Here is a 16,767-nt window from a genome sequence, read left to right on the forward strand (position 1 = left end):
CTGGTGCTAACTCTTTCAGGACCCCACTACATCTAGATCCTTCCACTATTTCTTTAGGGATCGATAGACTCATTGTTGGACAGGTTGTTCTGCCCTGTTTCGTTGAAATGTATACATTTGTTTAGATATTGCTATGTTTAGATGTTTCAATGGTAAAGTTATTCTTTGTGAACTAATATGAAATAAAATCGAAGAATATATTTTTGTAACCATATGACCAGGGGTGTTGCTAGGTCTAGAAAGGATTCGGCACTACACTAATGTCGGGACTGTTGGGACTCGGGGCTAGCTAGTCTTTTGGTTGTAGTCCCTGAGCTTCTATCCAGGGCTACAACCTAACGACCCGAGGCTATAGCCCCCTAAACCCACCCTAGCAACACCTCTGCATATGACCCTCTGGTTTGATGTTAACCTGCATTCAAAGGCCATCCAGAAAAGATTGCCATGGTGTAAATTAAAGTCTTATACCGGTGTCGTGGAAAAATGGCCACTGACTATTCCAGTGGATTGATGAACAATTTATTAGTAGAAAGCAAGCAATAGGACAAAACAAACCAACAACAGTATGAGACTTTGACGCAAGTGAGGATGCCCGGCCCTCTGTGCACTGTTCTCTTATACCCAAAAGAACACATGCATTTCAATGGAAGGGGATGTACAGACAGGGCAACGCATCATACTGAAACAATGTTACAAGCAGGGAACAAAGCCCCACTGTACAAGTCTTTGATACCAGCTGCGTTCTCACATCTTGAGACAGTGTTATCAGAAAGACCAGCTTAAAGTGATACATTTAGTTGAGCTGAATATACTTCTCAAAGGGCCACAAACGGTCTGAGGCAGGCAAGCATGGTACAGTATGATGGCCTCCTTCTGTGTGACTAGATCTGAGCTGAGCCTAAAGCCTTGCATGGGCAAGAAACAGTTTAACCATGGCAGTTTGCACTACCTACTAAATATTATAATGCAGCGGTGTGCTAGAGGAGTACATCAAATGTTCAATTCTAGACTTTCACCCACACCGGGAAGCACTCGTTTTCCGTTCCTGGATTTCTCCATTCTGTGTGAAGTTGCTTGAGGCATAATGCTAAGGGGGATTGAAAATGTGATGGGGCCTGAGGAATGTAGTCTGTGGTTGCGTGGACACATGTTTGAACCTCCACAGAATCAACGTGACACATCCTTCTTCGGGAGTTATAGGTTGAGATGTTTGTGCGGTTCTGCTGCAGGGGGCGCAGGTGGGTGTGCCATGAGTTTTAGCGACTAAAAGAGGGGCGAGGAGTATGGTGGCTGGCAGGCGTCAACCTGGGTATAAGGGTGGTGAGAGAAGGTCTATGATCTAGGTAGGTCAAGGAGAAATGGGCATGTTCACAATATAAAACAGGTAAAGAAAAAGGAGCAATAAATTTGGTGGCAGGTTGGGCGATAACGCTGAGGGAAATTTGTGGAATGGTACCCCCGCCCCCCTCTCCCCCATTTCCAGGACAGGGAACATTGAGTGAGTGAGTGCGTTGGGGAAAGCAGAGAGCAGGTGACAAAAGACGATGCCAGGGTGAAAGGTAGCAGGCAGTGGACAGGCATAAATAGGCAGTTAAAGAAACGTTACTAGACACATAGTGACGAAGGAAGAGGGCATAGAAAAGCAGCCAGGAAAAACAAAGGGATTGCATCAATTCTCTGGGAAGAAGTACATTTTTCAAGTGAGCACTTATGAAAACAGGCATTTTCTTAAAGCTGTGGAATGTGGCTTTATGATGGTGTGACCTGGGATTTCTCACGCTTATTCTGCATGCTATAATTAACGTTATCTTTCTGAATGTCACATACAATGTATGTTATAATGAAGACAAGCCACACCTGGAAAGAAGAGTTGAATGGTCTTACCAGTGGACACAGCTGTCACAACTAAGGGCAATCGGATATATTATTTTGAGGCTCTGTATCATAGCCTAGGTGTACCCGAATTGAAAAAGGCCCTTGCCCCTGAATGACATTTGCACCATAGGGCCATTGGTAGGACTAATGAGGTCCACTTGGGTGATGATGAGTGCAGTTGGAGGTTGTTTGGCATGCTGATGCAGTGCTTTCACAGTCAACATTTACTGACAATTGCTTCTCTTTCTTTTTCCCTTGTTTCTTCTCACCTACTTGGTTCGACCTGGCAGTATGTTGCTTTTGCATCTCTGTTCTTCATCCTTATCTCCATCACCACCTTCTGCCTGGAAACCCATGAGGCTTTCAACCACATCACAAACAGGACAGAGACTTTCACGGATGGGAACTTTACCAGGACAAACACCATCCTGGAGGTGGAGACAGAGCCCTTCTTGACGTATGTGGAGGGCATGTGTGTAATATGGTTCACGCTGGAGTTCTTCATGCGTGTACTCTTCTGCCCTGACAAGATGGAGTTCATCAAGAGTAGCTTGAACATCATTGACTTTGTGGCCATTCTGCCCTTCTACCTGGAGGTGGGCTTGAGTGGTCTCTCTTCCAAAGCAGCCAAGGATGTTCTGGGATTCCTAAGGGTGGTCCGCTTTGTCAGGATCCTGAGGATCTTTAAGCTGACCCGGCATTTTGTAGGCCTGAGAGTTCTTGGACACACGCTCCGGGCCAGCACTAACGAGTTTCTGCTGCTCATCATCTTTCTGGCCCTGGGCGTCTTGATTTTTGCCACTATGATTTATTACGCTGAGAGGATTGGTGCTGACCGGGATGACATCACAGGTAGCAAGCACACCAACTTCAAGAACATCCCCATTGGTTTTTGGTGGGCTGTGGTGACCATGACAACTTTGGGCTATGGGGACATGTACCCGGTGACCTGGTCCGGGATGCTGGTGGGTGCCCTGTGTGCCTTGGCCGGTGTATTGACCATAGCTATGCCCGTCCCAGTTATTGTGAATAACTTTGGAATGTACTACTCCCTGGCAATGGCAAAACAGAAGCTACCAAAGAAAAAGAACAAACATATCCCACGGCCTCCGCAGCCAGGATCGCCCAATTACTGTAAACCTGACATGCAATCGCCGCACAGGAGTGCCCAGGGGGACTCGTGTCCTCTAGCTCAGGAGGAGATCATAGAGATCAACCGAGCAGGTAAGGATGAATAGCGAGTGACCTGTGATTATAACAAGTAATGCAGCATGTGTGTAATGTGCAGCACCCTCTGCCAATGAGAGTCAGCATTTGTTTATATATCTGCTTGTGTATCATTGTGCTGGCAAAACTCTAAAGATGTTGTGTGTCACAATGGGGCACTCTCCTTTTCTCACCCCTTTTATCTCCCAATGATGCATTCACTGTTTCATCGTGTTTAGACTCACAGTGTGGTGCTCTCTGCTTGGTTTACGATGCGCTCCCTACTTTGCTTACTCCAGTTTGCTCTCAGAATGGTGCCCTTCCAGCTTTCTCGTGTTCTATTCTACAATGGTGCACACTCTGCTTTGTTTGCAATGTTGTATCTCACAATTGTGCACTCCCTGCTTCATTTACCCCAGTGCTCGCTCACAATGGTTCCCTTCCTGTTTTTTTTTAATCACTGTTCAATATCACATGGTGATGTCCTTGCTTCTCTTACCCTTGTTCTATCTCACAATTGGCATTCCCTGCTTGTATTTGTATTTTGTATTTTATTTGTCTTTTATAGAGCGCCTTGAACCAAAGCGCTGAATGTTAAAATTGAAACACAGCACAGTAAAGTTGAAGAAACAGTTAAATCCAGATGGCAATCACTCTGGGCATTGATGTTGGTGTGTTTTAAGAGAAATACGGAAGGAGGAATAGACAGTAATATAACAAAGAGAAAGTGGGAGAGTATTCCGGTGAAAAGGAGTAAGAGGTTCAAAAGATCGAAAACGAGACTGAGCACAGGGAGGGCAGGGAACCAGAAGTCTAAAGTGAGAAGAAGACCAGAGAGGGCGAGAAGGAATGTAGAAATATGTAGGAGCAAGACCATGAAGAGATTTGAAAACAAGGCAAAGAAAGTTAATTTGAGAGTGAAAGGGCAGCCAACCAAGTGTTGCGACAGAAGAGGAAATGGCGTTCTGATAGGGAAGAAGACTCAATAGACGGATTGAAGAGTTAAAGACTGATCTTAAAGGTGCAATACGAGATCTGGGAAGGCCAAACAGAGTGTTATAACAGTAGATGAGTTGACAGAAGATCAGAGAAGAGATCAAAAGTTTGGATGCTTGAAAAGTGAGAAACAGGCAGGCTTTACAGATGTAAAGCGATAGGACCGAGAAGTGAGGGAGATATGAGGAGAGAAGGAGAGATTTGAGTGAAAGTGGAGACCAAGATTACAAGCTGTGGTTGAAATTGGAAGCTTAAAAGGTGGGTAGGATATAAAAGGAGGTGGAAGATGAGGGGGGAGAATGTTTTCAGGGAAGAACAGTACTTCAGTCTTCCCTGCATCGAAGGTGAGAAAATGAGAGGACATCCAGAATTTAATAGCGACAAGACAGGCTAAAAGAGTGTGAGGAATATCCGGGGAAAGGGAAGAAAAAGATAGGAATCGTTAAGTGTCCTCTGCATAGAAATGATGTAAGAGACTAAAGGAGGAGATAATAGCAGCAAGATGTGATGTATATAGTGAGGAAAGAAAAGGGCTTAGAACTGACTCTTGATGCACCCCGTGATCAAGCGAGAACGACGTAGAGGTCTTGCCCGCCCAAGAAACAGAGAAAGTTTGTTTGGACAAGTAGGAATTGAACCAGGACAGAACAAGAAATTTGAGGCCAAATGAAGAAGGTGATGCCAGGAGTAAAGAGTGATCTGCAGTGTCGAAAGCAGCGGACAGATCCAAAAGAATAAGAAAAGAGGAGTGCTTAGAGTAATGAGCCGAAAGAAGAGAGTTTAAGTCAGAGATCAGAGCAGTTTCTGTGGAGTGGAAGGAACGAAAACCAGATTGAAATCGAGGGAGAAGAGAAGAGTCAGTAACAAATAAGGATATTTGAGAATAAACAAGACGTTCTAATAGTTTGGAAAGATATGATAAAAGTGAAATGGGACAGACGTTGGAAACAGTCAGGGGATTGGATGTGGATTTCTTTAGGATAGGAATAATAGATGCATGTTTAAAAGATGCAGTAAAAATAGACGTAGTTCTCGTACTTCTGGTGTAGCTAACTCTAGGGTACATCTTACTTCTTTACCACTGGTACAGCTTGTTCTATTCACATCATCGTTCTTACCCCTTTGAAAATGGGCCACTGCCTAAATCTCTTACCTCTGGTGTAGCTCACGCTAGCGCACATCATGCTTTGTTTACCACTGGAATATCATACCCTGGTCCTCAACTTGTTACTGTTATCACTGGCGGATTCAACAATCGAGAACAGCCAGATTCTCTTAAATCTTGTATTTCTCACTCTATTGCACATCATGCTTCTCTTGCCATAAGTGGTGGAAGTGCAAAAAAGGAACTGGTGGTACTCCAGCCACATCCAAAAATAAGGGAGAGGGATGGCGGGACAGGTGGGCAGACAGGGGCTTGGAAGTGTTGGTGGAGGGTCCAGGGAGAGGCAGGCTGGGGCTTGAACTTTGGTGTGCCATGTTCAGTAGATCTGTTTGTATTGTGGCCAGACTAGACAGTGCCTGGAATAATAAACTAATGGCACTAAAGCCGTCCCTGACAGAAATATCAAAACAATATTTTAATTAATAGAAATCCTTGATACAACTGTAGATGCAAATTAAACAAGATACTATTTGACATACATCGCTTTAGAACATGTTTATTGGTGTTCTCTGGGAATCATTTACACTAAAGCAGACAATTACAAATATAGTTGAATCATTTTGATTTGCAATAAGATTTGAACTGCACAGGACCCTAAACATTGTCTGTAAGTAAAAATGGAATTTTCGTACATGAATAGCACAGGGAGTTAATCCATCTATGACACGTGATACTTTAATGTTCAGTTTAAATTTGTGTATCCTTTTCTCTCAATTAATACTTTTATTTATAGGTAAAGTAATTGGACAAAACGGAAATTCAGTTCTTCATGCCCATACCCATACCTTACACCCAATACACTTTATAGTTGCCAGAAATCATCTGGCTACAGTCATTTCAATTGAATCCAAGCATTTGCAAAGGCAACCGTTTTTGCTTTTGTGTAGGCATGGGATAGACATTTGCCAGGCACTATAAGTTGCAACAGCTGGAACATGGTGTGATTATCTAGGCATATGAGTCTGTCATATGCATACACAAGACAAAAGTGTGGACTTTGTCAATCTCTATTTAGACAGGACCTCAGTGTAAGGAACATATTTAAATCAACTGGTTGAAGGGAGATGTTTAAGAAATTTTTAATACACAGTAGCACATTTGCAGATGCATTTAAGCCAATGGGGGTCATTCCGAGGTTGGAGGTAAGGGATTATCGGCGCCTGTAAGGGCACCATGGCGGTAATCCCTTACCTCCGTATTCCGAGTTCCCTTTGCGGGTCCCTCTTTACCTCCTGCTTTTAGCAGGAGTAAATTACGGGACCCGCAAAGTGACCTTGGAGTAAATTACGGCACCGTAATTTACGGTGCCGTAATTGCCTCCTTCCCCATTCCCATTGAGCCCTATGGGGGCAGAAATGGGGATGGGGAAGGGCTATGGTGAATGGGGAATTACCGGTCCATCCAACCTTGGAATGGACCGGAAATTACTCCATTCACCATGCCGGTATTCCATGGAGTAAATAGCTCCATGGTTGCCAACCATGGAGCTATTTACTCCATGGTGTAGTCCTAACTCTGAATGAGGGCCAATAACTCTTAACTCTCAGCAGACTATGAAATGAAATGAGGTTTCCCATTGATTTGAAAACTATATGGTAACAATAGCCGATTCAAAATCACTGTACCCCTCATCTTAACTGAAAATACATTGCGTCACACAAACTTAAAGGAGAGAGTTAACTGCTTATAACATTGCAGCTGCACTAGAATAGTCTCATTAGAATGCGTAAAGGTTAGTTGTCCCCCACATAAATAAGTTTGCCCGTTCCCCACTGTCTCTAAAGTTAGCAACATTTGAAGGGATAGCCGCAACCCCCACCCCCAAATGAAATGTAGGTTTTGTTGTGCCCCTGGTTTTTCCCCCTCCCCCAATTTTGGGTAAGATGTGTGTGTTTGGAGGGGAGTTAGTTCCTGGTCTCCTGAACAAAACATTGTGGCATCACTACAAAGACCAGAATTCCTTGAGACTGTAATTAAACAAGCAATTGGCAACAGCTGAATATAAACACAGCCTCCCTGAAGAGAGTTGGAGACCCGAAAGTACTTGGAGGAGCAGAACTATTGTGCATTTGAACTGGCAGTTGGGATTTAACCCTGGTATATTTATTTTTGAACATTTTCTGGCAGTTGGGATTTAACCCTGTTATTACTAGTTTGAGGATTAAAAAGACTGGGAACTAGAGAGCGCGCCTGACCTTTTCTTTTTTACTTAATGTTGCAGGAAGCCCGGGTCCTGGAGGCAGCAGCACCCGGGGGTTATCATGCACTCACTTTGAAGAGCCATAATCATGGTTTTCCCCCTCCCCCAATTTTGGGTAAGATGGGTGTGTTTGGAGGGGAGTTAGTTCCTGGTCTCCTGAACAAAACATTGTGGCATCACTACAAAGACCAGAATTCCATGAGACTGTAATTAAACAAGCAATTGGCAACCGCTGAATATAAACACAGCCTCCGTGAAGAGAGTTGGAGACTCGAAAGTACTTGGAGGAGCAAAACTATTGTGCATTTGAACTGGCAGTTGGGATTTAACCCTGGTATATTTCTTTTTGAACATTTTGTGGCAGTTGGGATTTAACTCTGTTATTTTTCAACATTGCTGGGATCAAACCCTGTTATAACTAGTTTGAGGATTAAAATGACTGGGAACTAGAGTGCGTGCCTGACCTTTTCTTTTTTACTTGATTACACAGAGGTTTTATAGCCCAATATGCTTCATCAATGACGTCATCTGACAATTGACAGCAAATTGGTCCATGCAACATTGTATAGTTGGGTTCCCCATAGACCCACTGATTGGTTGGCATCCCCACCCAACCTTGGACTTTCGACTCGGCTAGCAGCATGTAAGCAAAACGAAACCCAGATGCTTCAGTAACATCAGATTACTCCCCACTTTCCCAATTAGTCCATCATCGCTCATCAGTCTGACCATGAGCCAAAGCTTTCCGTCTGTAGTTGACTTTGTAGCCTCTTCTCTGTTCTGGGACATTCAATGGAATTTAAGCACATCACTATCTTCATCCACAGCTTAATGAATAGCCCTTGTTTACGACTTTTGAATCATGTGTGAAGAGACCACAAATATGTCGATTTTGACCTTTTATTTACTGCTGTTTGATTCAATTATGTTGGGTGTCATTGCTCCTCTTGGCCTCTAGAGACTTGCTCACTCTATTTTGTATACACTTTATACACTTTTAATTATCAAATATTTGGCTCCTGCAAATGTTTTCTTCTTTAATCTAGGAGAAAAATGTCTCACATCCATGGTTTATCCATCTGCTTCCCTTTGCACCTTGCAGCTATTCCTTAAAAATAGCATCCTTGAACCTAGGCCAACATAGACTCCTCTTCATTTTGAACACAAAGCTGTTTTCCAGCCTCTCCTGACTCTGTAACCCTGGTCTGTCTCTGAGATAGCTGGATTGAGTCTTCGCAGACGTCCATCTTCCAATTATGGCTGTCCTAACCACATTATATATTCCCCTATAGCAAGCTTATATATGTCTTTTCTACCTTGCGTTGCTGCATATTTACACTTATTGATCAGCAAGTTACGAACGGAAAGATGGGTTTAGTAATTGCAAGATAATCGATGGGGAGACTGCTTGTTTAGGAATAGGACAATCAGTAGCAAAGTGGCCTCGTTGGGGTCAGATTGTTGGATATGATTTACTCTTGATGAAACATTTGAACAAGCTCAGACGTGGGGAAAATACAGTTACTGGGGACAACGTGATAATATGCATTGCCGTGGAAGCTGGCTGCACTCATACAGAAGTAGAGGAATTTTGCAGTGTTGTGGAAAGCGAGAGTGTGCACATTTGTTGGCTCAGTTGGAAAGGTGCACATACTGAAGGTCATGGCAGAAGGCCACATGGCTCGCTTTACAAAGATCTTAGAGGGAAACCCCCATACCCTTAGCCCAAGAAATGATATGAGTATACACTTCACATACGTGGCACTGTAATGAGCAGTGTCGGAGGAAGTGGCAGTGCACAATGGAATAGCCCAATACCCCAGGTGGAGTACACATTCAATGAAGGAATGGTGGTGAGGGCTGGGGAAGGGGGTGAGTGGCGGTGCCAGAATACACTTTGAACGGTTTCAACATCATGAAAGAGCGTTCCCCGAAGCGTTGGAACAGTGAAGTTCCTGCAAACAGCACAAACTGAAGCCTTGAAGGAGCGAAGTGTTGCAGTGGGTTACATTGAAATAAAGGCGCCCCAGGAGGCAACTTGAGAAGCAATGGAGTACTGTACAATAATGGGTTAACAGGAGTTCACGTAATGGGCACAAGGTAGGGCCAGGCTGTGTTTCATTACAGTTAAGCAACATGAGATATATATATATATATGTATATATATATATGTAGAGATGAGGTGGGAGCTGATATAAATATGAGATATATTGTCCTGATGTATGAGGCTAGAGTGCAAACAAAGGACGTCTGAAAATGTGCAGTGTTAAAAGTAAAGAGCTGGGCATCTGACTGTACACACACCAAAGAGCTGAAATGCAATGTTGCTCTAGGTGGGGACGTTATATACAGTGATTCAAAATAATAGTGCACACAATTAATTTCTGTAATGGCGCGGTGACATAAAAGGTGGCAGTGCACACTGAAATGGAAAATTGCTGCAGAAAGTAGTATTGCACACAGTGCTGAAATGATGCAGCGTGTGTGGCGGTGACAATGTAGGCAGTGAATGGCGGCTATTAATCTGTACTGGAATTAACCCGTTATTATAGAATTGAAAGTGTACAGACCAAACCAGTCTGCAGAACACATTTATGATTTTCCTCAGTGGTGTAGGCCTACATAGAGCACTTGCAACAGAAAGGGTCTTGGGTGGCTTACTAAGACTTTCTCATAATGAAGAGTGATAGCTGGAAGGTACTGAATAGATCTTAAGCATTGCCATTGCTCGGGCAACCCCCCACCATGACATTAAAGGAGGGCAAAAACAATATACAAATCAGATTTACTCCCACCCCAACAGCGGCAGTAAAGCCAGAACTGCTAGATCACATCCCATCAGCAAGAGACCACAAGCAACTGCAGACTTGTTGGGCGTTATCAATGAAGTGTAGTAGCTTGGCTCTCTCAGCACAGCAATCTCGGGACCCGCATACACGTCCCACTCGATATGACTTCAACAAAATTAGAGGGCAATGGCTGGAAGATTACCAGAAATGTCGCCTGTCCTGTCCGGACACTTGCAAGATATTATAGACACGTTTGAAGGTAGCCCTCCTGCGTTTCATGCGGACTGAACCTCCAGCTTTGTTAGGGAGTTTGAATTTGACTGGGGTTATAAATGGAACGGAAGAAATAACCTGTGACGAGGCTGTGCAACACAAAGGGCCTCATCAAGAGTTGGCGGTAACGCTGGCACTATTACCGCAGGTGCTATTAGCCCTACCGCTAAACCCCGCCGGCGCTATAATCGCCGGGTGACAGGTTTGACAGAACGGTTAGTGCCCATTCCCCACTGGGCCCATTCGGGAATTCTTCATTCCCCATTGGGCCCAATGGGAAAGATTTGCGCTATTAGCGCCGGTGGATTTCCCGCTGGTGGTAATAGCCCCGAAAATCGCCAAATTTACTGCAGATTTACCCCCAGCTCACAGCTGGGGGGAGATCCGCCAAGGCCATGATCTGGCAGACCCTTAAATGCGGCAGTAATAGCGCTACCGCCGCATTTAAGGGTTACCGCCAGACTCGTGATGAGGCCCAAAGTACTGAACTGAGCTGACACACAGGGGATAAGATGTGGACTTGAGTCATAAATTCATATATAATTAACTTCAGAAATGAGTTAATCTTGCATTCAAATGTAAACTCTTTGCACTGCCCTAAATGGGCCTAATTGACAAAAAAGTGCTTTTTGTCAATTAGGCCCATTTAGAGTACTTTTGCAGTGCAAAGTGTCTCTGCTCCGCAAAAACACACACTGCACCGCTCTGTGAGAACGTGTTTTTTGGCAGTGCAAATAACTTTACTACTCTCCAAAGGTTCCATGAAATAGGCCCTAAAAGTCTTTGATGCTAGAAGGTAGTATGGCACACTTTGGAGGAGTTGAAATAAGTGGGTGTGTAGGCAGTGATCACTATAAGGACTGTATGTATTGTTGCACTGTTGTAACAAATGAAAATCCACCCATTATGGTTGTTACAGCGAAACACTTATTTCCCAAACTCCATTGCCTGAAACTTGGCCCTATCACCTGTTAGTAATTTTGTCTGAAACCCCTATAGCAAAATAAATATCAGCGCTTTGCCACTGTTTCCGCTAAAGTATGCACTATAGCATGCTCCACAGTAATATTTTCTTTCACTGAAATGTGGGCATCCAACCATATTCCTGCTTGCCCCATGACAGTGACACCACGGGGATGACTAGCTAACCTTGACTGCCTGGTGCCTTCTTTCGCTATCACTGCGTTGCTCTGATAAATTGGCACCTCGACTCCATTTAAACTTGTTTTTTTTTAGTTTTTTTATTTGTAAATTATAGTTTATTACAAACTTTTTTTACAATCAATCAGCAAATCAGTAAGTCAGTGCTTAATCATTTCCTTTCATACATATAAAGCTAAAAAGCAAATCTGAAATTCTTGTTAAGGCATTATTGTTTTTATTATTGTCTTTAGATTATTCTCATACATTACTTGGCTGAAACCATTCTATCAAGATAATCTAAGTTAGTATGGCATTTTGGCCTCCTAAAACTGTTGACCACTATTCCGGCATATTTCTGTTGGCTGGAGAAAATCTTCCGAAGGAACTTGACCTTTTAGCTATAAGTGCTTTAAACACTCAACCTTGGTGTTACAAAATCGACAATAATTATCTAAGGTATCCTCATCTCTTTTGTTGGTAGCATATTTAGTCGTAAACGCAGAAACTGGTCATGATGGTATTTCAAAGGAAATTTACCCAAGTATTTTGGAGTCTGGTTTACACCATGTGCTTCGCCATTTAGATCAAGGATAGATACAAGACTAGCCCTTATGTCAGTTGTTTTAATCCAAAAAGGTGTAAGTAAAAGTGTATGCCACCCTGTAAGGAAGAAGTCTAAAACAAAAATGTTAAGTCATCACTCAATAATTACTCTATGGGTGATACTTGTTGAGCCTCAATTGATCCCAATCAGTTATTTGTGAGAGTCTTGGAATAATTGAGCATACTGAGGAGGAGCTGCAGTTTTCTGCTCAATAGGCTTCTGGCTTCTGCCGGCGCTGCGTCCCTGCGAAGCCCGTCTGTGTGCTCGTCGTCAGGGGAGGGGCCTGCTTGCTGCTGCCGCGCGGTTGGTCCACGTGACCCCGGAAGCTGCAACGCAAGGCCGATTGCGTGGATTGTTGGCCTCCATCAAGGGGACATAGTTCCTCATCTATGTAAAACGAGGTACTCCATCAGATACCCGTCCAGGGGTGCGGCGCATCAACCCCAGAAGGTATTGCCAATATTGCCGTCGACTGAGTGTACGGCTGAAATGTGCATTGCTTGCCGATCATTGTGGCCCGCGACTGTCAAACTGAGAGACAAATTTAAATGAAAACTTCAAAAGGAATGAAGCAGAATGGGAGAAGGAAAAAAGTTGGTTCTTGACACTTAACAAGTGGGATTCCTAATGTGCTTAATGTACCACTGGTTGAAAAATTTCATTCAATCCACAGTGGTAAGAATCCAGTCGGTGGATCCATCTGGATTCCTTGTGTAGTAGGCTGTGTGCTAGGTCTGCTCCACTCTTAACTTTCTCTAGACACCACCACAAAATGTTGTTGGGAGAATGTTTGGCCTCTACAAATGTGCCACTAGAGGTGCTGTCATTATTTTGCAACGGATCTTGGATCTATGTTCAGAGATCCTTAGGTGTATCGATCTCATTGTTAATTCAGTCACAAAGCAATAATTTCTTTTTCACTTTGCATCGATTCTCTTGCAAGGTCTTGATGTTTGTTCCAGCGTCGATTAGATAAAGATTACATTTTTCGCACCACTCTTTCAAGAGACCATTGTGGGGATTTTGTTCAGATGCATGTAGTATCTGGTACGCATCTGGTGATGAGTTTATTAATATTTTTTCTTAACAGGGATACAGATTTTCACACAACTGTTGAATGCAGGGACTGAAGCCCTACTTCATAGCGAATGGCTGTCATAGTAATTTAAATTACTGATTAAACTTGTATGTTAGGTCTCTCAGTGGAAACACACTAGTAGATGAATGCCGTGGACAATAAAAAAAAGATGATGGATGCAAGTGCAGCAGGCACTTTGATGGTGAACAGCGCTGTTTTCAGGGGCTCATACTCAGATATGCTTCATTTGAAGATTCTGGCATCTGGCAAAGGCAATTGTTTAACTTCAGAATTATAGAAGGGTGGGTTAGTCCTGCCAGAATTCAATAATGTGAACTACATGTTTAACACGGATCTCACTAGCAAGCGCTTGACAGAATGCGTTATCATATTACCTCGTGTGATATGGCTGAAATGGGTGTGGACCCTTTCAGAGAATGCTCGCCCTACTGTGAACATCAAAGTCTTTTAGTTTTGTGATGATCCGTGTACAGTTATTCATCTGGCTTGCAACCTCGCACAGGAGTCACATTTAGCAAGCATTGATATGCATCCAAGTTTATCAACATCGCTAGAAAGGTTCATTGCATCAAATGACATAAAGTAGAGCCCCCCACCCCATTACCCAGTGTGCATCACCTCCATCTCTTGAGGCAGTTGGCAGTTTGCTTCTAAGATACACTATCTTCTGATTGGCGCATTTGAATGTGATACTGCCTCTTCTTCTGATTAAAAGCAATGGATCATAACCTGTAATTTTGTATTGCACAATAGTACCTGCTGGATCCCAAATCGTCACCTCAGGTTAATCGTCTTTAGGGTTGGTGAATTCAAAGTCCTATCACCCTAACTGAGCAGTAGCAAACGTATGCTGAGGACCCAGAATTTCATCCTTAAAGGCACCTTTTCTGCTTTCCTTTGATGCCTTGCTTGAGTCCTGCAGAATCCAGAGCCAGCACCGCCAACATTTGCCAGTCACCTTGAAGAAGCCTTCTTTTGCCTGTGCTCTCTGCAAGGCTGCTTGCCCTTGTGGTCTCTCCCCTTTTTGGTTGTGGACTTGGTGCATCCATGTTGTATGAAGGCTATTGGACCAATCCAGTCATTACTGACTAACACTGAAGCCATCCCCGGAGTGTGTGCCTTTTCAGGTGTCACAACTCCCACCCAATCATCTTTATGCCACAGCACAGGGATGTTTGCCCAATGGTTTGCTGTGAAAGCCATTGAAATGAAGATGGTTCCCTACCGCAGGTGCCTCACTTCACACTATATCTGGATGAGGGTTAAGGGGTGCTACAAAAGTCAACAAAACAGTGTTTCACTTTGACTCATTTGGTGTTCCACTAACAAGCCAAGAATCAGTGGGCCTCATTATGAGTCAGCCGGTCAGGAAACAACAGTGGCGGTAAATACGCTGCCACCGTTGTTTCCGGGCCGGCTGATTCCGAGTCCTGCGGGCGGGAGGTGTCACTCCCGCCAGGTCTGACCTGGCAGAAGTAACACCACCCACCTGCAGGCGGACATGGAAACAACGGCTCTGTCATAGACGGAACAGGTGTTTCCATGGTCCCCATCCCCATGAAGTCCTATTGGACTCCATGGGAATGGGGATTTACAGAATTCCGCCTCCAGAATTACCGGGTCACCGGGGTTGTAATGCCCCGGTGATTCTGGCAATCACTGAGGCGGAATGGTATTACCGGTCCGGCGGCAGCCTGCCAGTTTTTCCGGCCCGGCTACCGCCGGACTCTTGATGAGGCCCAGTGCCTTGGAAAAACCACAACCTTTTGTTGCAATCAAAACTAACCTTCGCCTGACCTTCTAAGCAACCACATAAAATAACATTGCCACCCTTCCCACATGCATGGCAGTCCCTAATTGTTCCTATTCGTCCTTCCAACCCACTCCTCCCTCAATAATTACTGACTGGTAAATCTCTCAACGTTTTATTCCACATCCACATCCATTCAGATGACCCACAAGGTCTAGGACACTAAACGCAGACACCTGCCCTATTTATTTGCTATCAACACCCCACTGCAGTCCACTGCATTGCATACACAGCTATCTTCCTAATCCTGGGACTGCTCATCTGGCCAACACACCCCAAGGCACATTTTCCCTACCCAAACACAGTAGAAGTCTTCTTCAGCACACAATTAATGGGTCCTTCTGACCTGTACTCATCAATACTACAACCTTCTGGCTATTTGCCAATCCGAGTAGTCCACTAACACCACTCCTGCCCCCTTTTTTCTGTTGAGCACCATGCTGTAAGACCAATATTATTGGCAGAAGGGCTCTACACAAGATCACTATATTTTACCTTAGATTACTTGTGGCCAACATTGTTGCAGAGTGATGTTAGTCAAGGCTATTATCCTAATACCTATTTTTGTACTGTTTGTTATTTGTGATGCTAAAAAATGCTAAAGAGAGTTTAGATGATCTGTATGTTTTTTGCATCATAGATATCATCCTGCTTCTCTCCATATAAGAAGAAAGCGCAGACAGGCCCATAAAAATTGGCTTAAGTCACACAGATCCTTGTTATTGCAGAGAGACGCAGAAGGTATGCTCCCAGCATTAGGACAGAGGAATATGTGTCATGTTTGGCTTTTGATGAACCATACTTGTACTTTTCGGCACTTTCCCAAACCAACTCTATTCCACAGTCCCATTGGAAGGCAATTTCTTCTAGAATGTATAACCATCCTAAATTAGGGGGACTTCTGCATGGCACTTAGACATTCACTGCTGATATTTTAAACTTGATTAATAAAGCCAACCATTCAAGAGCCCTAAATCCTGTTGGACTTTCGAATGTTACTCTTAAGGGTAATCCAAATCTGTGTGTTCTCATTCTAAATAGATTGTTTAGAAATATACCTGAAACTCAATCCACTCTGCTGACATGGACATTATCACATATTGCCCACATTTACAAAAAGTGTAAGGGGCAAGATTCTACCAACTGTCAGCATATAGCTCTCTTTGATGTCCCGCGCGAAGCACATAAGTACCACCTTAAACAGGCTTCTGTTGCATATTCTTCAGGCTCAAGCTCATTCTTAGCGCTATCCTATATTTCTTGCGTTTGTTGGTTTATCCTTGGCCTTTGACAGAGTCAACCTTGACATCTTATGGGAGAAACTAATGAACTGGGGCTGTCCTGTGGCACGTGTTAACATTTTTAGGCATTTACGTACCAAGACCCAAATTCAGGTTTGCTTGTATAAATGCGGCTCCTTAACGGATCCAGTGTACACCTATCATGGCTTGTACCAGCTCGTGTTCTGGCGTCTACCCTATTCAAACTATACATTGCGGATTTAGAGAAGGCCCTTTCATAATCTAATGCCTTTCCACTGCCTTTCAGCATATGACCATACTGATGATGTTATTAGATCTAGACATCAGATGTGACTAGATCTAGAG

At 43.7% G+C, this 16,767-nt stretch overlaps 1 protein-coding gene across 4 annotated transcripts in view; it reads left to right on the plus strand.

Moving 5' to 3' along the window:
- LOC138452892 (voltage-gated potassium channel KCNC1-like) overlaps positions 1-16,767 on the plus strand; it is a 1,227,882-nt gene that overhangs the window by 605,262 nt on the left and 605,853 nt on the right. For all 4 annotated transcript variants that reach the window (XR_011260324.1, XM_069605242.1, XM_069605241.1 and 1 more), the window contains exon 3: positions 2,166-3,099. Coding sequence is in view for 3 of the 4 variants with exons in the window: in XM_069605242.1 (XP_069461343.1) it covers positions 2,166-3,099 (934 nt within the window). In the remaining variant the exon portion in view is untranslated. The remainder of the gene's footprint in view (positions 1-2,165; positions 3,100-16,767) is intronic.

Source organism: Ambystoma mexicanum, chromosome 1p (assembly GCF_040938575.1).
Source record: "Ambystoma mexicanum isolate Mex_15411 chromosome 1p, UKY_AmexF1_1, whole genome shotgun sequence".
Taxonomy (NCBI): Eukaryota; Metazoa; Chordata; class Amphibia; order Caudata; family Ambystomatidae; genus Ambystoma; species Ambystoma mexicanum.